Here is a 24828-nt window from a genome sequence, read left to right as displayed (position 1 = left end):
CTATGCTAATGAAAAAAGAAAATGTAGATAAATACTGTACTACTTTACATTATCATTTGTAATCATCATCATCCCACACCATGTTTGAATGGAAATGCCACTTGCCATGCTCAAAATTGAAAAGCAATATTAATATTTAATGCTTAAGAAAAGTACAATAATACTGGAATCTGTATACATGACACACGTCATTTATTATTAGTTATGTTACTGAAAAGGGAAATTACATACCAATGCATGTGATCCACTTCTCTTAATCGACTTAAACAAAACTTGAAACTTGTCCAAGGCTTCCACTTTCTCAGTTAGGTCGGTGTCAATAAATTAATTAAAGTCAGCGTTAAATTGTAAAATTCGGTGGTACTCTGCAGCACAGGGGAGGAGACATTTGGAAGCATCAATTATTTCTGCTGCACTCTTGAGATGCTGCAGTTTTGTGCATAGCTCCTTTTCATCAAGTAGTACAGCCACTAGTGTGTTTGGAGTGTCCTCCATTTGAAGCTGCAAAAGGGCAAACAAAAACACCCATCTGTTATATATACATATATTGATTAAGCATAGAATTCACATTCATAATGTAAAAGATCAAACTCAGCTAGCTACCAGTGATTTTCTATTGATCCTGAAGACACTGATTAGCATGCTCAGGTGTGTTTGATTAGGGTTAGAGCTCAACTCTGCAGGAAAGTGGATCTCGTGGGCCAGATTTGAGGATCCCTGGTCTAGAGTGTGTAACACAGATCGCTGTAGCGCTGAATGAGGTGGGAATTAGAAGCTCTTGTTTAATGTAGCGGTGACATCTAGAGGTTGAATCTGAGAACTGCACCTAAAATAGCGACAGCGTGACTTATGAATATTAATTAGTAACGTGACGTTCGCCAAGCAGGCCTGGTTGATTTGCTGAAAGGCAAATGTTTTGACTGGACGCGTGATTGTATTATTAGGCAAATTGATGGTCCATGCAGCAAACGTTTTTCCTTTCTAATAAAGTTAAATAAATATATTTTAAATTACTCCATGACATTTACTCTTTCAAAAGCTCTCTGAAGAAAACGTGGATCTGATTTTGACACAAAATGTTCCTTTTGCCAGAATGACACTCTTCTTCATTTGTTTTTGTCATGTAGTTTTACTTATCAGCTCTGGAAAGATTTTAGTTTGTTTATCTCGAATATTATCTTACAAGACTTGTCAATGAATCCCAAATTTACTATTTTTGGAGTTTTTTGAAGCGGATCCCAATGCCTGTTTTGTAATAAACTTAATTCTCATCTTATTCTTCTTATGATAATATATTTTTACACATGTACATTTTCGAATTGTAAACCTGTTTTTGTAGTATTTTTTACAAGAGATAAAAAAATTACTTTTAATTTCACTTAACAAGAAAGCACTCAGAACATGTACAATTTGCACAGCCTACACAATTTTCTACCGTATTTAATTATTCTGTATAATACCATCTTCTTTCTTTTTTCCTTTACTATTTATTATGTTCCAATTGGTTGTTCATGTTTTCTTTCTTTCTCTCTATTGCTATTATTTTTAATTATTGTGTTCTAATTTGTTGTATAGTGTAAACTGAAGGTTCAAATAAAGCATTAAAAAAAGTATTAGGCAAATTGAGTTCAAGCACAGTCCACCCTTAAAATTAAAACTTTAATAATTTGAATAAACTATTAGCTAGTTTTATATTACATTTTTTGTTGTTTTAGTTGTCATGATGAATTATGTTTTCTGAGGTTACTATTGCATTTCCCCCCTTTTGTACAAGCGCACCTCTTTGGTGAAACTGTCAACTCCTTCCCAGCTAACAGGGAATGTTCTCAGAACTTTGGATAATGTTCTGGCAAGGTTCTCCCAAAGTTAGGAACAAATATTCTTCTAAGAATGTTAATAAAATGTTTATTCAAAGCTATTTGATTTTTAATGATATTCTCAAAACGTCAGCAAACATTGTTTATACATCATACATGGAACTTTTTTCTAAAATGTTTTAGTTGGACATTTGTCTAACGTTTTTTAATCATTCATACTTGTTTCAGAATTGCAAATAAATAAATAAATACAATAGATTTTAAGATTGCAGTAGCAGTTGTTATAGCATGTGGTTATAGCATGCGTATTTCAGTTTTAATACTTCTACAATTTAAATAAATTCTCCTGCATATATATATATATAGTTGCAAAATGATCAAATTCAATGTTCCCTTAAAGCTTGTATAACATTTTAAGAACTTAAATGGGACTGTTAGCAGAGCATTTTTAGTTAGCTGGGTATAAGCTACCAAAACATTGGTTCCCCTTCTAGGGAACTCCATGCTGCATCCTCTAGCGGACACAATGGGGAATGCTGCCAGCATGCACCGGTGTCTGAAGTGCGTGTGAAACAACGCCAATCCTATTGGTCCACGTGGCCCGTGACGTCATAGGCGGATGCCCGGAAGCATAAAAGGGCACCTGCTGAATACGTCACCAACTTTTGTTGTCTTCAGGAGCCGTCTGTTTGAAGTACGTGTGAGAGACCAAAGCAGGTGAGCGGTGTAGAAAGTGTGTGCCGTGGCTGAGGACACTTGTAGACGCACATGATCTGTGCGTCATGTGTCTTGGTCAGGGACTTGTGCATTCGGTGCTCGTGGCCTCTGAATGCACTCATTGTGAGTGTTTCCAATGAGAAAGCTCCGTTTGCGTTTACCCCTCTTCTCGAGAGATGAATGACAAGCGTCTGCATCTCGCGGTTCAGGTCCCGCTGCTGCCGAGGCACAGCGAAGACTTGGATTGAGGGGTTCGTGGGTTTCAGACGCTCTTTTTAGGAGTTTTCGCTTTTGCGTTTGTCTCGGCGAAGAGCATGCACGTTCGGTGTTACGCGCTCATTGTTATGAGTCACGATGTCTGGGCTCCGCTCGCATTTGTTCCTATTCCCGAGGGATGTGGGGTAAAGTGTTTGTGTCTTGCGGCCTGGTTCTGCTGTTTCCGCAGCAGTTTATCTCATCTCGCGGTTATTGCTTTGATCTGCGGGATCCGCACACCCTCTCCTAATGATTTGTCAGATGCCGCAGAAAGCATTTGGGTTGTTATGACGATGAAGTGTGAGCACAGAGTCGTTTCAGCCCTGATCTTTCGAGATCACGGGTGGAGCTATATTCAGCTTGGCCGTGCCTCTCTAATATGCATGTTATTGTGTGTGGAGAGTCTTGCTGGGTGTGGATATTTAAATACTCTGTGGAGAGATGCTTGTGAGCTTTCTCTCCCAGGGTGTTTTAGCACATAGAGTGGTTATGGGGAATGTTCCTTCCTGTGTTGGGCCTTGCATTGCTCTGGAAAATAGCGGTCTGAGGGCAGCTATGTTCTAGCCTGTCTTCTATAACTAGGTTGGGTTCCCCCTTGTCACAAGCTCTCTCAAGTAAGCGTTGAAGTCTTGTCTAGGAATCTGCTATTCGAGGATAGCTGTGTTCCAACTTGGAGACTGCTCCCCTTTTGGGGTTTTTAAGTAGTGGTCTCCTTGAGCCCCTTGCCTAGACTGTGCTGTCTCCCCTCCTTGGGTTGTAAGTAGATATCTCACTCTCTGTGGTCGGGGTAGTCTCAGTCAATCCCCCTCTTGGTAGCCCCTTCCTAGGTACATAGCTATCTGAGTATATCTATGTGCTAGCTCAGTGATTGCTTCCCTTCTTAGGGTCTTTAAGTAGCGGTCTCCTTGAGCCCTTGCCTAGACAGTGCTATCTCCCCTGCTAGGGTTGTAAGAGATAGCCCACTCTCTGTGGTCTGGGAAGGTTTGCAGGAAGGCCTTACCTGGCTATCTGAGCTAGCTGTGTATTGTTCATTCTAAAATGGTCCACGAGTCTTCATAAGACCCTTAGGATATAGCTATCTGAGGATTGCTGTGTTCTAGCTCAGCATCTACTCTCCTTAATTTAAGTAGCGATCTCTTTGAGCTCTCCCAGAGGCTTTATAGTTTAGCCTCTTCAGTGGTCTTGTGTATCCATGCTTGCATAGCTATCTGAGGATAGCTGTGTTCTTAACTTGGGTTGGATGTTCCCCTTTATCTGAATTGGGTTCCCCCATTCTGCCAGGTTATGTGAGTGGCCCGAGGCATCAGTGGCTTGGCCCCTTACTGAGGAAAGGCTTGGTGTATGTCTATCACTTCCTTGGTCTCTCACCAGGTGGACAGGTATGCACCTTGGCATGGCATAGTTGGCATTTCATTCACCATTGTGTGCACTAGAGAACGCAGTGTGGAGTTCCCTAGAAGGGGAACGTCTCAGGTTACGTCTTAACCATGGTTCCCCGAGAGGGAACGCGACGCTGCGTCTTTACGTCTCCTTCAGACAATTAAGTTGGTGAAGTATTCAGCAGTATTTTATGCATCTGGGCATCCACCTATGACGTCACAGAGTCCTTGACCAAGACACATGACGCATAAATCATGTGCGTCTACAAGTGTCCTCAGCCACGGCACACACTTTCTACACCGCTCACCTGCTTTGGTCTCTCACACGTACTTCAAACAGACGGCTCCTGAAGACAACAAAAGTTGGTGACGTATTCAGCAGGTGCCCTTTTATGCTTCCGGGCAACCGCATATGATGTCACGGGCCACGTGGACCAATATGATTGGCGTTGTTTTACACGTGCTTCAGACACCGGTCATGCTGGCAGCATTCCCCATTGTGTCCGCTAGAGGACACATCGTCTTGTTCCCTCTCGGGGAACCATAGTTACATGCGTAACCCGAGACGTTCTTTAACCTTGCATCTTGTTTACACGTTTGTGATCATAAAAGTGGGTGATATGCATAACTGTCAAGTTCAAGCATGACTATTAATTAGAATTATTCATTCAAAAAGCTTTGATGAAATTAGCTCTGATTAGATAGCAGTTAAAACACAACTGATGTTATCACACGCAATTTACAAGTACAGACCAACTCTCATAAAAACAAGTCTTTATTGAATTTACTTATATAACAAAAGAAAAGAAAGGACATTGTCATCATATTTTGAGGGCAAAAGCAAATTTTCAAAGGAATGATCAAAGCAAGAAGGATAGTGAATTTAAGATATCCAACCACATTACTTTGTTTTGTGTAACATAGCCATCATAGAGATCAAGTCTGTGAGATATGTCAGATTCAAAAGACTTACTATTACAAAAGAGTTACTATTACAAAAGACAAGAAAGGTACAGGAGGGTGAAGACACATGGACAAACAAACAGACATGGAATATATGAGTGACCCCATATGTGGTTTTTATGACAATGGATAAAATACTCTGTTAGATACAATAATGCAAATACCAGCCATATATTACAGTTCTGTACAAGTACCAGTCATATGTTGGCCTTTGGAAGAAGCTAAATCTATCCATACACAGTTCATCGTCACAGCCCTGTCCACAACAGCCAACATTTCCAGCTAAAACATAGCAGTTAAATCTTGAATTTAACTCAAATTTGACTTTCATTCACAGCAGAGAGGAATTAAACAACCTCTGAGTTCAGCTTATATAGTGTACCCAAAAAGAATTTGGACGCTTGAGCCACTATTAAAATGTACAAATGGCTTTGCATTAGCCCATAATATCAAAACAAAGGGCATTTAATGTACAGAAATATATTGAAAACACATTTCACATATTTTTTTCCCCAATGTTTTTGAAATAAGTCTCTTATGCTCACCAAGTCTGCATTTATTTGATCAAAAATACAGTAAAAACAGTAATTGTGTAAAATATTGTTATAATTTCAAATAACAATTTTCTGTATTTTATTCCTGTGATGACGTTTTTATCAGCAATCATCACTCCAGTCATCAGTGCGACATGATCCTTCAGAAATCATATAAATATTCTGATTGGGTGATTAAAGAAACTTATCTTATTATTTCTTATCAATATTGAAAACCGTTTTTGCTGCTTAATATTTTTGTGAGAAAACTGATTTTTTTTAGGATTCTTTAATGAAAATTCAAACGAATATTGATTTGAAATGTAGTTTTTTGTAACAATGCTACAGTCTTAACTGTCACTTTGGATCCGTTTACTTGTTGCAGAATAAAAATATTAATAATAAAAATAAAGATTAAAAGTCTATTTGTAGTGTTATTCGAAATGAAGACAAAAACTGTGGAACATGTTCATGTATTAATATGATAAACTACACTGTTTTTATTGGCAGATGTCACGACACACAACATAATATTTTGTATCCAATGCAATGGAATTCACACATTTTTAAATGTGACTTCAGTGTTCAAATACTTTTTGGTGCAACTGTATCTTTAAAACTAAGTTTTATGATTACAGACACGAATTTGTTTGCTCATTTAAAACAATATTAATGGGATAGTTCATCCAACAATTTACTCACCCTCATGTCGATCCAAACCTGTATGAGTTTCTTTCTTATGTTGAACATAAAAGAAGATTTTTTGAATAGTATTCAACAACTTTGGTTGTTCAAAGTTTGGTTTGGTTCTTCAAAATTCTTTAAAATATCTTCTTTTGTGTTCAGCATAAGAAAGAATCTTGTACAGGTTTGAAACGACATGAGGATGAGTAAATGATGACAGCATTTTCATTTTGGGGTGAACTATTCCTTTAACTCGACCGCAACCAGATCTCTTAGAAAGCAGTCTTTACATGCGTGTCGACGAGCTTGTTTCATGATATGCCATTTCAGCACACCAGCATATTTCTACTGGCATCGACGTTGGATTAATATCCTGTTGTCATTCATAGTCTCTTGTGACATTTGGAGAGAGCCATAGTTGTTCAATCCAACCCAGTTTAGCCCAGGTTATGAAAAGCTCGTTCTGTCATTGGCGGCAGTCTGACAACTCTGCAAAATGTTTGCCTGTGTATCCGCTATAAATAGATGTCCTTCCATCTTTTACCAACTGTAAAATGGCTAATTTTAACAGTTGCTCTTCTCCGTAATGTGCTAGTGCACTTCCAGCCCCATGTATTCTGCGTTTTCTGCAGCCGGTAAGTGGCCATTGGTTTTGAGCTCCAGGGGGCAGAAGTCCTGCTGGTAGTCAGGGTTGTCCATGCTGCTCTGGGGGTTGAAGCCCTGAACGCTGAAGAATGGCTGGCTGGAGAGGAGCTGCATGTGGGACATGTTCAGATACTCGGGTGGGGAGGCAGCAGCAGGGCTCTTAAAGCAGTTCAGGTATTCTTCCTCAGTTTCATCCAGCGCTGATGAAGAGTGCGGAAGTGTGCGAGGGGGTCCAGGGTGTTGGCATATTGGGTTGGTCATGCTGGACATCAATGATTCATTCTGGTTGATATATTCTGGGAAAGAGGACAATATGGGTTTAAATAAACAATTTATTCCATCAATTATTTTAATTAGCAGTTCATTAAGATGTACTAACTCTACATACAAAAATACCCTGATGGTGTTAGCATCTATTAAAGTTACTGGCACCTAAAATCATTTAATTTCCCTCATGACATTCCAAACCTATGCAGGCCCTTGAGGGACTTGGTGATGAATAAGAATGAGATCGAAGTCTCTTGCAAAACCTTTACGATCCCCCAAGAAACCTTGTGTGTGCATGAGAAAGATGTGTGATTGGCCGAGAAACTTTGAGTTTGCATGCAAAACCTTTGCCATCCCCCCCAAGAAATATTGTTTTTCCTCTCATCTCATATTTTTCTTTTTCCATCAATATATTCCTTTAGGGGCTCCAGACAACCTTGTATGATTTCATTATATATTTTGAAAAACGTAACTGTTCACAGTGGGCAAGATTTTAATATTCTGAGATTTCAAAGCTAAATTTGAAGTGTTTTTAGTAAAAAGAGACTTAAAGTACGGGCTGTTCCTAATGCAAAAACCTAGAGCCCACAAGTAGTGTGCACTTACTAGCCTGTCAGCCCCTGATGATTTTGTTTTATGTAAAAAAGCTGCATGAAAATTTGTACCATTCCAACCTGGAGCGGGTTGGAAGTCTCCCTCGTGGAAGCGTTCTGTCGGGTCTGCGATATAACGCAGAACCAAGCTGTTCTCCCTTCCTGGGAAACCATTCTGAGAGAAAGTAAAAGCTTATTAAAGCAAGTGTCATCATGGTTAAACCAGTTAAATTAACAATAGGTGACTGTCTAGAAGATTACAAAAGCACAGCTGGGTACAGCTGCATAACAAGTAGAACTTTGTCTTACATTTCATTTTTATATTGTAGGCGTTTCTTCGGGTTGTCCATGCTGCTCTGGGGGTTGAAGCCCTGAACGCTGAAGAATGGCTGGCTGGAGAGGAGCTGCATGTGGGACATGTTCAGATACTCGGGTGGGGAGGCAGCAGCAGGGCTCTTAAAGCAGTTCAGGTATTCTTCCTCAGTTTCATCCAGCGCTGATGAAGAGTGCGGAAGTGTGCGAGGGGGTCCAGGGTGTTGGCATATTGGGTTGGTCATGCTGGACATCAATGATTCATTCTGGTTGATATATTCTGGGAAAGAGGACAATATGGGTTTAAATAAACAATTTATTCCATCAATTATTTTAATTAGCAGTTCATTAAGATGTACTAACTCTACATACAAAAATACCCTGATGGTGTTAGCATCTATTAAAGTTACTGGCACCTAAAATCATTTAATTTCCCTCATGACATTCCAAACCTATGCAGGCCCTTGAGGGACTTGGTGATGAATAAGAATGAGATCGAAGTCTCTTGCAAAACCTTTACGATCCCCCAAGAAACCTTGTGTGTGCATGAGAAAGATGTGTGATTGGCCGAGAAACTTTGAGTTTGCATGCAAAACCTTTGCCATCCCCCCCAAGAAATATTGTTTTTCCTCTCATCTCATATTTTTCTTTTTCCATCAATATATTCCTTTAGGGGCTCCAGACAACCTTGTATGATTTCATTATATATTTTGAAAAACGTAACTGTTGCAATCAGACTTGTAACTGTAAAGTGTTTTTAGTAAAAAGAGACTTAAAGTACGGGCTGTTCCTAATGCAAAAACCTAGAGCCCACAAGTAGTGTGCACTTACTAGCCTGTCAGCCCCTGATGATTTTGTTTTATGTAAAAAAGCTGCATGAAAATTTGTACCATTCCAACCTGGAGCGGGTTGGAAGTCTCCCTCGTGGAAGCGTTCTGTCGGGTCTGCGATGTAACGCAGAACCAAGCTGTTCTCCCTTCCTGGGAAACCATTCTGAGAGAAAGTAAAAGCTTATTAAAGCAAGTGTCATCATGGTTAAACCAGTTAAATTAACAATAGGTGACTGTCTAGAAGATTACAAAAGCACAGCTGGGTACAGCTGCATAACAAGTAGAACTTTGTCTTACATTTCATTTTTATATTGTAGGCGTTTCTTCAACTATGCAAACTTTTATTAACCTGGGGTTTTCACCCAAAATATGAAAATACATCATAAAAAATATTATTTAATATTATTAACATAGTTAAACACTATGTAACTATTTATTAAAGAAACAATAAATAAATAAATAATGACAACAACTTTTAAAATGTAATTTGCACTTCTGTCTGGTTCCAGTACATTTGTTCAGATATATATATATATATATATATATATGCAGGATCATTTATTTTGTAGAAGTATTAAAACTGAAATGCGCATGCTATAACAATTGCTATTGCAATCTTAAAATCTATTGTATTTATTTATTTGGTTGTGTGATTTATTAGGTAGCAATGTGATACTGTTTTGATGTCTGACTTTTTAGGTTTGTCTTGATGGTTTTTCTTCATCTACTTCTGTTTTGAATTATGGAGTACCTCAGGGCTCCATTTTGGCCCCTGTTCTGTTCTCATTATATATGCCTCCTTTGGGTTGTATTTTTATGAAGCTTGGGGTGTCCTTTCATTTTTATGATGGTGACTCCCAAATTTATTTGCCCTTGAAGCACAATGACAAAAAAGGCTTAAGGTCCTTTAGCCGTGTATCTGTCTGATATCAAGTTTTCTTAGATTTTTTGTTTTTACATCTTAATGAAAGCAAAGCAGATGTTATTGTGTTTGGGCCTTCAAGCACTTTAGGTATCTCTGATTGTGACTTGGGAGATTTGCTCTCTTATATGTAAAACCTTCTGTGAAAAGCTTGGGTGTTGTTTTTGATTCTGCACTTAAATTTGAAAAACAGAAAAATGCTGTAGTTAAATAATTTTTGATGGTCCTGAGATTCAGACAAATGTTGTGACATAACTTGTTGTTTCCACCGTTGGGCCAAAACTGTGGAATAGTCTTCTGGTTTCCCCCAGATTAGTTTAATCTGAATCTGAATTTACTTCTATATTAAAAACCCAAACTTATAAATGCTCCTACATTCTAAGGTGAATCACTTATTAGTGTTTTGATGTCTCCTCCCCTTATTGCATTGCAGTCTATAAAGTGTATCCACTTTTGATGTTTTTGATGTTTATTTTAGTATGTTTTTTACAGCACAGTGGTCAACTCCTCTTGTTTTTATTGTGCTTTATAAATAAAAATAATTTCATTTGATTTGATATGAGTAACTTACCCCGTTTCTGCTATGATGGTTCCCAATGCTGCTGTTGAGACTCTGAAACTAAAATAACCATGTGTTTATTATTAAATCTTTAAAAACAAGTATGTATTTGTAATGTAAACCAAATACTGTTGTGAAATAAATCTTTCACTAGTTTTTCTATAAATAGTGCAAGTGGGTGTTGGAAGCTTGTTTGAATTATATTGGTGATTCTAATAATGCAACCCCAACTGAGTGTAGCATTATTATTTCACATTCTACATTATTTTAATTTATTGTAATGAACACATTTTAATATGGGAGGGGACATGAAACATTTAGATCAACATAAAAAAAAAATGCAGTACTGTACAACTACCAATCTCGTTTTGAAGTCCCTTGTGATAGTGATGTAGTACACATGTAATGTAATGTATTTTTTTTGCATTATTTCTAGTCGATGTTTGTACAATGGTTAATCCATTCAACTGACATATAAAGATGATGACTGAGGACTGGATAAATCTTTGTAGTCAACACCACGTGCAAGGAGAACAGAACCCAGCCTTATTGAGGCTCCTGGACCATTACAAAACGCGTTCATAAAACACAAAGAACTAGGGGAAAAAACACAAGCTAAATAAGCTACCATCTGTCAGAGAAACTACAGCCTTAAATGGCTATGCCTCAATGACTGTGTTATAGAAGACTCCGTCTGAGCTCAAGGTCTTCATTCTGCCAAAAAAAATTTAACAAGTGTTGCCCGTGAAAGCAATCAGACTTGAAAGGCTGAAGGAGCTTTGCACGCACTCAGCGGCAGGCTTGAGGCCAGGAAACACTCAGAACGCTGAGGCCTGGCGAGCCCTCTTGGACAGGCATGCTTTGCTTTTCTGCTGCGGAACGGTCATTAATCAGGAGGCAGCTGGGAGGAAGCGGGGGAGAGGCCGGAGAGACAGAAGGACAGCGGAACAGGAAGAGGGTGAAGGAGGCCAGGCCAGAAGAAGACGAAAATCAGGCCAGGTACATACGCCTCTGCAATATGAACTTTCTGTCCTCTTGAGTGAAAGCACACAAAACTGTCTGATATCAGATTTGATATCGCATCCAGTCACTGTATTATTGGTACCGCAAGGACTGTTTAGCTGTGACAGAGGTTTTAAGATGGGCTGTCCATAGGGCTATTGCATTCATTTAGTATATAATTTAGTACAGAATATAGAACTCTAAATTAGATTTTTGCTCGCCTACTCTGATCTAATTATTTTTCCAATGGAATCGCAATACACAGTATCGGTTATGGGCTAATATTAGAGATTTCTTCACTTATTGGCATTGTGTAATATTGGATGTATATTGGCCGATATTTGTGCATGCCCTTAAATGTAAAACAGTTTTTAACTGAAAATGAATACTCATTTTTCATATTGTAATTAAGATGCTGTGATACCTACATAAACGTAATTTTTAACTTGAACTATTGAGTTTATTTTTATTTATTTATTTTATATATTTTTTATTTATTTAAACAAAATAGTATACATTTTAATATTGGTAATTTAGGTAGCAAGGCTGCATTTACATGATCTAAAAACAGTAATATTGTGAAATTTAAAATAACTGCTTTCTATTTTAATACATTTTTAAAAGTAATTTAGTCTTCGGTGTCACATGATCAAGAAATATTTCTTATTATCAGTGTTGAAAACATTGTGCTGCTTAATATTTTTTGTTGTATATTTTCATGATATTTTTTTGTTCAGGATTTTTTATAAAAAGTTCAAAAGAACAGCATTTATTTGAAATATATTTTTTGTAACAATGTAAAAAAAACTTTACTGTCACTTATTTAATGTTGACTTTCCCTGCTGGATAAAAGAAAGAAAAAAACGTTTAACGCTAACGTGTCATTTTTAATCTCTTTTATTTTCAATTGAGAAAAAAAACATTCTTGCTGTCATGTTATGTTGTACAGTGTCATTATCATCTTTATAATGAGGTTGAAACTGTATATTAGAAATGAGCTGGTATTTGAAATGACTAACAGTATGTAAGGAAGGCATTTCATGAACTGAATATGGACCAGTAGCGCGTGTCTGTGTGTATTACCACAGAGTGCAGCAGCCGCGTCCGGGAGGTGCTGGGGCTGCTGAAGAAGCTGTGATTGGGCACTAAATACTCATCTGCATCCACGGCTTCGTCCAGCTCTCCGCTCATCAGACTGCGGTAGAACTTGGAGTCAGAAGGACTGGGTAAATGCATCCGATCATCACCCTGTTAACAGGAAAAGACGGATCAGTGATCAGCAATACTCCAGTGAAGAATTCAGATTTGTGTTTCTCTTACCTGAATGACGAGATAGCGGGACGGGTCACGTGCCATTTTAGTAAACTCCGCGATGAGCTCCCTGAAGCGAGGTCTGCTCTCTGCATCAATCATCCAACCTGGATGAAAACAGTGACGTGATGATAAAGGAGATGATGAAAAAAAACTCTAAATGTATAATCTCCTAGCCACTCTAATGTTGCTTCAAACTCTTTTTTTTTTGTTGTTCAGATTCAATTTAATTAGGGATGCACAATATATCAGTATCATATTGGTTATTGGTCAGTATTATATACTTTTTAATTTATAGGCATCGTTTGATATAGGATATTGGCCGATATTGGATATTTAATTGTGTATGCTCAAAACGAATCCTTGAAAATACTAATCATTTAAATGTAATTTTATTCAAAGTAATCTCATCAATCTCAATCTTCATTTCATATACTATAATGTTGTGATGCCTAAATTTACTTTCAGAAATTAGAATGATAGTGTTTTATTTTGAATTTAATTAAACAATATGTCATTTGAAGTTAGGGTAACACTTTATTTTAGGGTCTCTTAACTAGTTGCTTATTAACATGCATATTACTAGAATATTAGCCATTTATTAGTACTAATTAAGCACATGCCTTATTCTACATGACCTTATTCTCCATCCCTAATCCTACCCAATACCTAAACTTAACTACTACCTTGCTAACTATTAATAAGCAGCAAATTAGGAATTTATTGAGGGAAAAGTCTAATTTAATAGTGAATAAGTGTTCCTTATTCTAAAGTGTTAACGAAGTTAGTCAGCCATAACTTGACAATATTATCAATTTAATAATATAAAATAATAATAATATTAATAATTAAGTAAAAATCGGTATTAAATGATCAATGCATCCCTAAATAAAGAGTCAACGCTACTACAGCTATATACAGAATGATGAATTGCTAAGTAGATAAAAAAAATGTTTTTCATGCTTTCTTCATATCTTATCTTACAGAGGGAACTAAATCTGTCACTGGTTCCCCCTTATAACAATTGATTTATGGAAACAATATGTATAAAACACACAAAGCCATTGCTTTTCCAAATAGATGGGATACCTTTACTGGAAAAATAGATTTAACAATTGTATGGCATATTAATGGGTTTCATGTGTGAAAAATCAAGCGTAGCGTTATTTCTGGCAGGTCACGTTAGTCAAGCGCGCATTAGCTGACTATCAGCTGGTCCCCATCTACCTATAGGAATACGACACCTATCTAAGCATTCATATATAAGTTCCCTCAGTATTATCAGCAGTTTTCGCATTAGCCTGAATGCACTGTAAGTCGTTTTGGATAAAAGCGTCTGCTAAAAGCTTCTAAATATTTAATGATACAGGAGCATTTACATTTGGCAGTTCGATCATGCAATCATGAAAAGACCAAGTGTAAAGTGTTTATGAGCCACATACAGAACCTTTATCAGATCCAAACGGAACAATGTCATCATATGGAGACACATGGAGGGAAAAATAGTGGTAATCAAACACTGCAATACTTCAATATGCAGCTTTAAAAAAACAAAACAAATAAAAATCACAGAAGTGAATGATTTCCTATTATTTGCATTTATGAATAGTAGATTTTTATGCATTTTGAATGTAAATGGAACTTACATACCGAATCTGATAGCAAACTGACTAATCACGACTGTAAAGTGACTAAAGTAAATGTAAATAGGCTCTAAGAATGCCCTGATAAGGGAAAACGTAAATTAAACTGGGGCGGCCACAACGGAAACACAACTGTTACAGAAATTACTGTGCAAATTGATGATATTCAAAAAAGTCAGACAGTATTTGAGAACATGAAAGTATATTTGATCAGGCTTTTCTCGGAATGTTAAATCATCATATCAACCATATCGCTATATTTTCTAGTCATATTCTGATCAAAGTTTCTCTCAAAAAAGAAATGTTATTCCCTCAGCAGTGCAGCCTGTCTGCTAAAAGAATCTTCACAGCTACTGATTTGCACTTCAGAAATTAGATATGACTAAAATTTTTGAATATTTGTGAGTTGTGAGTGATATTACCTATTTTTAGTTACCTATCATCAGCAAGAAACCTGGATAGGCATATCAGTTCATTCTAAATCTAAAAATATATTCATACATCTTCTAGTTTTACTTTAAACATGATGTATTAAACTGCATTTTTCACATTTTTCCTTCTTTCAAATAGGGCAATTGAGAAATGGGAGAAAATACTGTGGTGTAAACTAAACTAGAGAAGCATATCAATTAATAATCAATCAAATGAACTGCTAATAATTGTAATTAATAATTTTATTTAAAAGAATACATTTAAATAATAAAATAAAAATAACAACATATTAGAATATTTATTAAATTGACACATTAAATTGACATCTCAAAACATGTTCATCATCAAACAAAATGACTCATTGGTTAGCAGAAGAGATGAGATTAAATAAAAATACACAATTAAAAGAACAATCCATTTACCTTAGCAATCTGCACACACCAGTTGAGCAGGTGTTGAGAGCCAATGTTGTCCTTATTTTCTCTGACGTAGTCCAGCAAACAGCCGTAGGGCATCAACTGGGTGATAAGTTGGATTGTGGAGGTCAAGCAGATGCCGAGCAGACGACACACGTGAGGATGCTCAACGCTCGCCATCACATAGGCCTCCTTTAGATACATACAAATGAGGTCAGCACAAATGCACCATATATATAGTATACAGCAGCACTGACAAATACAGTCGCTGTGTATAGTCCCTACAGACTTAAAACTAACAAATGAGGTGCCTAATTAGAGCGCATTACAAAATATTTGCAGGGATGGAGGCCTGGAGTTCTGAAGAAAAACGCTTCAGGAAAAAGTAAACTTCGCAGAAACATAAACTGTTTTTGTTTTTTTTTCAAGAGAACTTAGTGCCATTACCAATAACCTTTTCCTTTCAAAAAATGAGGGAGTGACTGGTCTCAATCTCAGTCTCTATTTCATTTATTTTTTCCATTCTTTTTTTTTCTTTTTAATATTCAAAGGACTGTGCAGATCTGTTAGATTTCAGTTTCTGCAGACTCTCAAAAAGTTATACTGTACTGGGTGTTTACATGCATGAGTTATCTTCAAAGTGACCTTGAGAAGCGGCCTGCATAGCCACATCCTCACAATCAAAGAGAATATTGGAGGAAATTACATTCTTTGTGCTAGAAAGGTCTTGTTTGCTGTTGCAGTGATGAAGCGCATGCAGAAAGCAGGAATTCCTCCTCCAAGTTTTCTGTTCTATATCAACTCTGAACTGGAACTGGTCAGGTTACCCTTTAACTCAAGGTTATGTAGTATAAAATTCAGCTGCACTCGTCATTGGAGAATAAGGCCTTTTCTGCACAATCATCATCTTAACTAGAATGACGAAATGTTGATTTTACTGTCTGTGCTTACTGAAATAATTGATTGTTGATTGATGTTAACTGGACCACACAGATACAGCACAGATGCATGAATAATCACATTATAGGCAAAGAATGTAGAGAAAAGTGTTTGATTTTAGTGAAATACAAAGCCAACTTTCAAATTTTGTCAAAATTTAAAATGTTTTCTTTCACTCGCTAAAGCAGGCTTGAGTAATTAGTAGGGATGCACGATATTGTATTTTTGCCGATATCCGATATGCCGATATTTTTCAACTCATTTTGGCCGATAACCGATGCCGATACCGATATATTTCCTTTTGTTTGGAAACAACACCAAGTCTCTCCTGTGCAGAAATTATAAGCAAATTATTTTTAATTTTGGTTAGTTTTTAAAAAGAACTTAGAATTTGTTAGAATTAAATAAACAATAATGAAGTTATTTTATAATGACAGTACATTGAAAATAACTATAAATAAACTATATTCAATCACTGCATTTAAAAAAAAAAATTCAGAAAGATGCAGTGGTAACCTTAACATTTTTATTTTAAGATTTAAAATGTTTTTATGGTCTAAAGCAAAAGAGTTGTAAAAATTCTGAAAATCTTTTAGAGCTCATAATTTGTTTAAAAAATATAACATATTACACATTAATGAATAAATCAGTATATATAAAATTATTTAATTTAAGTTTCATGTTTGTGATTTATTTAATTTTGTTCATGTAAGCTATAGCATCTGACCTTTAAATCAAAACATACTCATGATTTTATGGCATCAATTACTGCTTTATTTAATCAAACACAGTCTAAATATTATTTGTGTATTTTGCTTTCATTTTATTAGAAGTAGGCCAACAGCGCCCCCTACGGAATTAAAACCGAATGGGCATTAGGACCCGGGGGAGGCTGCCGCTGCATGTGCTATTACTGTTGACTATATCACACACCAAATGCATCATTCTGTATTCTCAGTTTAAATGCAGCGATTCAAAACAGTGACTCCAATCACCATTCAGGTAAAACTTTGCTTCAAAAATGAGTCACACTGCTGACGTGATCTAATCGCACTGTTGATGTGATCTAATCGCTAGCACACCCTGAGCACATGTGAGTTAATGTATTCCTCTTATCGGCAAGACATATCGGCATAATTTTTCATATTGGGCCGATGCCGATATTTACATTTAAAGCCTTTATCGGCCGATTCCGATATTGGTCTGATAATATCGTGCATCCCTAGTAATTAGCACATATAAAAAATATGAGTCCAGATTACAGTGTCCCAAAAAGTATTTGGAAATTTAAGCCACACTTAAAAGCTAACTTCACTGCATTAGATACAAAATATCTAACCAAGTGGCAACTGCAAACAACTTCAATTGTTTGGCAATTTCAGCCAGCCTTAATTGTTCAACTATCTTTTAGTATGTCACTTGTTAAAGCCTCTTTAATTGTCTATGCAGTATTTTCAGCAGTAAACTGAAAACAAGACCTTGAGTCACAGTCTAAGTCGTGAATAAGGTCAAATGTGACAGCACAAAAACTGAGATTCAGACTCTAATACTCACATCCAAGATCTCCGTGTTTGCTTTGGGAGACGTGGCTTCTCGTAAGACCTTAATGGCGACGGGGATCTTCACACTCTCTCCCTCTGGAACCCACAAGCCCTGCAGGAACAGACATCTATGTCTTAATATTTCATGTCGCAAACAAAGCAACACCCAGTGTGTTGTAACCGATGAGGTTTCACAGCTGAAATCATCCTGAGATAAAAAGATAACATTTCTACATCTCTACAGATCTAGAGAAAATTAAGTAGGCATCAAAAGAGGAAAGAAGAAAAGAACGTAGCAACAAATATTTAAATAAGCAACCTTAAAGGGACAGTTCACCCAAAAATGAACATTCTGTCATCATTTACTCACCCTTAAGTTCTTCCAAACCTGTATGAAGGGTGAGTAAATGACAGAATGTTCTTTTTTGAGTGAACTATCCCTTTAAAGGGAGGTTAGTCACCTTATACACAGTGCCGAAAGCTCCGGACCCAAGCACTTTGATCTTCTTGAACTCCGTCTCTTTGAGGATGCGCAGCAAGGCCTGGTTGGGGGCTTCGCCACTGGGGGTCAGAGGCTCCACTAGCTTTAGAGACAAATAGAGTCAGAAAAGCTCCCCTCCACACATAAACACACATCCTGTCTTTGAATTAGCATGGGCTGGCATTTATCTGTATTCACGGAAGCTATTGCACCTCAATGACTGATTTCCATCAGCATTCATAATATTCACTGTTGACACAACAACAGTAAGCTGGATTCACTGAATTGATCTTACATGGTTTCACCAAGCTCTGCCAGCTCTCTTCCTTTAATGGTGTGTGCACACCAAAAGCAAATGTAATTATTTGCTCGAGTAGATAACATCCAAAATCAAAGCAAAGATGTGAATTACATCCTGCATGTAATCTAGAGCGAGTAACACACTGCGAATATTCACTTAGCTTTTGGTGTGCACATATCATAAGCGTTTGGTTGTTTAACAGTAGATCCTCAGAATATTCAGATTATGGTTGTCTTGAGGTCTTACCTCTCTTTCTTGCAGGAGTCGTCGTAGGGTTCTCTTCCTTTTGATGTGCCGTCTGCGCAGTAGAACAGCAACTCCTAGACCCAAGATAACAAACGCCAGCAGACTTCCAACCACACCAGCGGCAATCATGGGCAAAGCCGAACTACAGGAACATTACGGAGTTAAACTTTTTGCATGTAGTGGAAGACGGTCCTCTCTTGACCATAGATGTCACTAAATCTCAAAATTGATTGAGTAGTTATGCTCTTATTGATGTTGAATTTTCATCTGAACATCAACATTTGGGAGAATTATTCCATTCAAACTCGTTTTGAGTTTAACATTTTTTTTGTCATTGGATGATTAGAAATAATAAGAAATAAGTTAAACCGTAGGAATAAGAGGACCCCATCAGAATTGGGACGGAGATTCTCAGTGGCATGTTGCTGTTTTCGTTGTTTAATTTAATAATTTATTTATGAATTATTAAAAATGTATTGATTTATTATAATTCATGGATTTAACATTTAATTAATCCGTGAATTATATGTATATTTCAACCATTTTCATTATTCATAACTTATATTTTGGTAACACTTTAGTATAGAGACCAATTCTGATTATTAACTAGTTGCTTATTAGCATGCCTTCTATTAACATATTGGCTGTTTATTAGTACTTATAAAGCACATATTCTGCACGACCATATTCTACATCCCAAATCATACTCAATACATAAACTTAACAACTACCTTACTAACTACCTTACTAGCAGCAAATTAGGAGTTTATTGAGGCAAAAGTCATAGTTAATGGTTTGTTAATGGTGAGAATTGGACCTTAAAATTATATATATATACATATATATATATATATAATTTTGGCAATTTATTAAGAAATATTTAACATATATACTATATTACATTTTAATAAATATATTTTATTATTAAAGACAGACTGTCAAATGATGGATGGATTTTGCATACTCAAAATCAAAAATCAGATGACAGCTCAGATAAATAAGCATTCTCTGCGGGGCTTTTTTCATCCAACTTTTCATGGTTTTTCGATTTCCTGATATAAAAACTAAATTAGTTAATGTTTTCTATTCATATCCCCTAATAATATATTGGACAATGCATCATCATCCTGTACATGCTAAAATCATTTCTATATTTGTTACAATTCAGCAGAAAGGCACACTGCCCTCAAGAAGGATATCTTCCTTTATTTCTCACCATATGCATCATTTTCATTTATTCCTAGACATCCACTGTGATAAAGGCTTGAGTATTTGGTATCATTTTCTAAAAATATGTTCTAATTCACAGCCTCTTTATTACTTTTTTTTTCGACAGAAACTATGGCGATTTATGAGGATGAACATTCTTGTGGTTCTTGGGATATTCTGGAAAAGTGGAGAAGTATACAACAGAGTATTACGAGACAGATTCACTTCTTACCCTTTGAAATCTTTGCAGTCTTTCAGATCAGGCCCAGTACATCTGCAAAGCAAAACAGGAAATTCATCAATCACAACTAGTGCACGCTGCAATCCCTGATGAACCTGGTTAAATTGCACAAATGACCGTTTCATGTCATTACATTCGCATCATATACGATGCCTCTCTCACCCCTGGGTGCAGTTCTCATGACAGGGCTGGCACACTCGCATCCTGTCAGCGTATTTCCAAATGAGTATGTCTTTCTCTCCCGGTATGCCTTGCGGGCAGCGCGGCACACAGTGCGGGCCATCTTTGTAGTTTGCACAAACAGTACATTTGTCGGGTCCCTGGACAAAAGCTGGAAATTAGATGGCAACAAGCAACTTTTCTACAGTCTTCAAGAGATGTGAATTTAATGATGTGTCTCCAGGACAGAAAACATTGGCTTGAGAGACTGGTGTGCTGCCATCAGCTTTAAAAAAAATAAGAATAAACACTATTTACTGACAGCAGAACATGTGGTACTGTAGGACTGGTTTGATACTTACAGGGCCGGTGCAGGTCAGGGTTTCATTCATGAGCAGACATTCAGGATCACATTCGACACACGTTTGATTGACCTCATATTCACGTGGCTCACTGTATGGACAGAAATGCATTCTGGTCAATATAGTTGAAATCATCATTGAAAAAACAAATGGTAATACTTTAGTTTAGGGACCAGTTCTCACAATTAACTAGTTGCTTATTAGCATGCATATTACTACTAACTGTTTATTACTGCATATATTGGCTGTTTATTAGGTCTTATAAAGCACATATTAATGCCTTATTCTACATATGACCATATTCTACAGCCCTTAATTCTACCCCACACCTAAACTGAACAACTACCTTACTAATTATTAATAGGCAGTAATTAGGAGGTTATCGAAGCAAAAGTCAGTTAATAGTTAGTTAATAGTGAGAATTGGTCCCTAAACTAAAGTGTGACCAAAAAAATCACTTAACACCAAAAGTACAGCTAAAGGAGCAAATTCACTAAATAGTTGTGCCACTTTTACAGACATTTCCTTGCCCTGTTTCTATGTTCCTTTCATTAAAAGTAGGCCAAAAAGGTAAGGGATAATGTATAGTCAGCTGACCATAATCACAAAATAAAATTAGTGGTTTACTACATAAAAAATAAACAAACAGAAAAAACATACATACAGACAGACAGATAAATAAATACATACAGTAAATAAATAAATAAACATTTATTTATTATTTTATTGATTAAATAAAATAATAATAAAAATATTATTGATTGAATGCAAAATGCAATATATGCTGCCTTTATGTGACTTCTGCACCTTCAAAGTTTTAAAAATCTTCACCATTTACTTGCATTGAGCTCAAATATTCTTCTTTAAATCTTTATGTTCTGCAGAAGAACAAAAGTCATACATATTGAAATGGCATGAGACTGCCAGAATGATCATTTTTAGTGTGTTTATTTTTTTAACCTGCATTAAAAATGCAGGTTAAAAAATTCAAGATAAGGATTTAAATGTTTGCAATCGGAGACATTGCCTATTGTAGAGCTGTTATTTTGAGTTTAAACATGGATAAACTGAGAAGGCATAACAGAGCTCTCACTCACCCAGCCAGCAGGTTGCAGGAAGCCACACAGTGTTTTTTACGGGTGTAATGCTTACAGGTGAAGCACATAGTGGGACCAGGACCCCAGCAGCCATCATTTGTGCACATCTCATCACATGTGCTGTTCTGATTCGCTGTAACACAGACATTTAGATAAGATATCAACACAAAAGATAGAGCATGTGTTTTAAATCAACCTCAGTCAGATGAGTCAACCTTGAGTCAAATGTCTGTAAAAGCAAAAATGTAAAACAGTCCATTAAAAATGGATGCTTGTATTTGAAGGAATACTGTAGCTCACCCAAAAGAGAGAATTCTGGTACTATTTACTCATGCACCAAACCTGTAAAAATGTTTTATGTTAATTATAAGTTATATGAACTACATTTATGGAGCTTTCATGATATTTTGTGTTTTTTTTTAGCTGGACAGATGTGGTCACTATGAGTCGTGTTTGGAAAAGAGTGACTGTGTGAAAATTGTTTAAAAATGATCCTTTTGTGCTTTACAGAAAGAAAAAAAACAGCCACATACAGTGCAGGTTTGGGATGACATACGGGTGAGTAACCTAAAACAGAACTGTCATTTTTGGGTGAACTAAATTGAAATTATTTGAAAAGTGTAATTGTTTTAATTCATTACCACAGGTGGCAGCATCAGCATTTAATGACATTTTGACAATCTGTTGTTTAGATTTGAAGAGGTGTTTCCAGTGGCCAGGGCTGGTGTAGCAGAGATGCTTATTCTGAGAGATGACCACATCACCGTCACTGATCTCCCTCAGAGAACGCAGGCCAAAATATGTGATTTCAGTTTGGGTGACAGCAAAGCTGAATGCACCTCTGTGGGAGCAAGAACAAAATCATTCATTTATGTCGTAATGTCAAAATTCTCTGAGATTGCCGACATATTTGAGACTGCAGTATTTTTTATTAACTTACTGCTTTTTTGTACGTCCACGGATGACCTCAAGGTTTTCAAAGGCACTGAGGGACGGCATGTCTTTTGGCCACTGCTGAATCACCAGGTAGCCTTTGAGTTGGGAGAGGAATGAGATCTTCAGGAAGATTTATGAACACTGAGGGGCCAAAGTTCCCCTACATGACACATCATTTTAATCATTACAAATGTCCAATATTAAACCACTGCATTCTCACCAGTGATTTCTTTTACAGTTTTAAATACATTGAGCTTGGCCGGGTCCAGTCTTGGAGTTTCAGTATGCAGGTCACTGTAAATAATAATAATAATAAAAAGGATATCAAAGAGTTTGTATATTTTTTTGGCTCAATCACACAAATATGTGACCATGGACCACAAAACCAGTCATACGGGTCAATTTCTTGAAATTGAGATTTATACATCATATGAAAGCTGAATAAATTCGATGTCTGGTTTGTTAGGATAGGACAATATTTGGCCGAGATACAACTATTTGAAAATCTGGAATCTGAGGGTGCAAAAAAATCGAAATACTGAGAAAATCGCCTTTAAAGTTGTCCAAATGAAGTTCTTAGCAATGCATATTACTAATCAAAAATTAAGTTTTGATATATTTATGGTAGGAAATTTACAAAATATCTTCATGGAACATGATCTTTACTTAATATCCTAATGATTGTTGGCATATCAGAAAAATCGATCATTTTGACCCATACAATGTTTTTTTGGCTATTGCTAAAAATATACCCAAGCGACTTAAGACTGGTTTTGTGGTCCAGGGTCACATATAAATAATTCAAAAATGGAACATATTCATAGTATAATTGTTTTTAAGCAACATGGAATGGTACTAAACAATTTGTAATCGATTCTTGGTTATCAGAGAATGTGAAACATCCTTCTCACCCATTAAATGTTGTGGTGAGAATTGCAACACCTCCGCTGATTTTTGTGCAGTTCTCAAAGGAATCAATGTTGCTGGCATTGATTGACAGGACATTGGCCAGAGGCCCCATTTCCAGCCCATTGCAAACTAGAGGGATGGTAGCAAACATATTAAATATTAACTGCAACTTCTTTCGTAGGTAAAGAATTAGCCGTGAAGCCAATAATAAATTCAAAACTTATGCTACCAGTAAAAAGTTTAGACACACTTGACTGATCTTAAAAACCTTTAGGGCAAACCTTAAATGACATTACTTTTGTAAACACTAAATTAAAACTAAAATGTGTGTTTCTCAACTATCCTGAAAAGAAAGGCAAACATAAATAAAAAACACATTTTTAATATATATTAAAAATTATTTCCAGTAATATTCAAATGGATGGGGTGGAATAATGAATAAATACACAGCAGTCTCAACTGTACCTTTTGGACACAGGCCATCACACTTCTTACATTTCCGAACTCCACCCTCATCCACTTCATAGGTGCCAGGGCTGCATGTTCTTACACATGCCCCATGGTCTGTCACGACATAGTTGTCTGAGAAAAAAACAACATCAAACAAGCAGTCACTCCAGACAGAATCATTAACCACAACCAACAAGAGCAACACAACACAACACAACACAACACAAAAGAAACTGATGTATGCATCAAACCATTCTGTCATGGTTATCCTGCTTTTTGAGATGTTATTCAGAAACCAAAGTTGAGCAACAGTTGAAGACTGTAATGGAACTGGAATGTGTTTTTTATATTTTAACCCTGGTTGCCTAAAATATTAATCTTCAGAATGCAAGAATTCAATATAGTACACTACCATTCAAAATTGTAGGTGTTTAATAAAAAAAAAGATCAAAATTGATCAAAGAATTTATAAAGATTTCTATATTAAACAAACGCTATTCTTTTGAACTTTCCATTCATCAAATAATCCTGAAAAAAGCATGTTTTACATAAAAATATTAAGCAGAACAACAGTTTTTGACTTTGATGATAATACGAAAATGTTTCTTGAGCACCAAATTTTTACAATAGAATGATTTCTGAAGGATCACGTGACACTAAAGCCTTGAGTAATGGCT

The 24828-nt window shown here is 36.4% G+C and overlaps 1 protein-coding gene across 1 annotated transcript; it reads right to left on the bottom strand.

The window, feature by feature from the left end:
- Positions 1 to 6542: 6542 nt before the first annotated feature.
- LOC107566457 (epidermal growth factor receptor-like) lies at positions 6543 to 24413 on the bottom strand. Its single transcript, XM_016251920.1, has 20 exons — positions 24377 to 24413; positions 24167 to 24283; positions 23704 to 23830; positions 23013 to 23086; positions 22797 to 22887; positions 22498 to 22697; positions 21857 to 21989; positions 20760 to 20850; positions 20401 to 20558; positions 20230 to 20271; positions 18789 to 18930; positions 18222 to 18344; positions 17774 to 17872; positions 15287 to 15472; positions 14308 to 14329; positions 12799 to 12896; positions 12562 to 12726; positions 10489 to 10536; positions 7926 to 8028; positions 6543 to 7289 (listed from the first exon to the last, which is right to left on the bottom strand). Exons 1-20 carry the CDS (start codon positions 24411 to 24413, stop codon positions 6940 to 6942), a joined length of 2406 nt encoding a protein of 801 aa, XP_016107406.1. The 3' UTR covers positions 6543 to 6939.
- Between the last annotated feature and the right edge of the window lie 415 nt (positions 24414 to 24828).

Source organism: Sinocyclocheilus grahami, unplaced genomic scaffold (genome assembly GCF_001515645.1).
Source record: "Sinocyclocheilus grahami isolate Dianchi unplaced genomic scaffold, SAMN03320097.WGS_v1.1 scaffold1077.1, whole genome shotgun sequence".
Lineage (NCBI taxonomy): Eukaryota > Metazoa > Chordata > Actinopteri > Cypriniformes > Cyprinidae > Sinocyclocheilus > Sinocyclocheilus grahami.
Note: the sequence above shows the minus strand (reverse complement) of the source record. Positions and strands in the feature narration are given on the sequence as shown.

Coding starts and splice junctions, on each gene's coding strand:
- LOC107566457 (XM_016251920.1), bottom strand. CDS start 24,413: ATGACAGAATGGTTTGATGCATACATCAGTTTCTTTT. Junction 23,087..23,703: donor CTCACCACAACATTTAATGG/GTGAGAAGGATG, acceptor TATTATTTACAG/TGACCTGCATACTGAAACTC. Junction 7,290..7,925: donor ACCCGCTCCAGGTTGGAATG/GTACAAATTTTC, acceptor CCTCTTTCCCAG/AATATATCAACCAGAATGAA.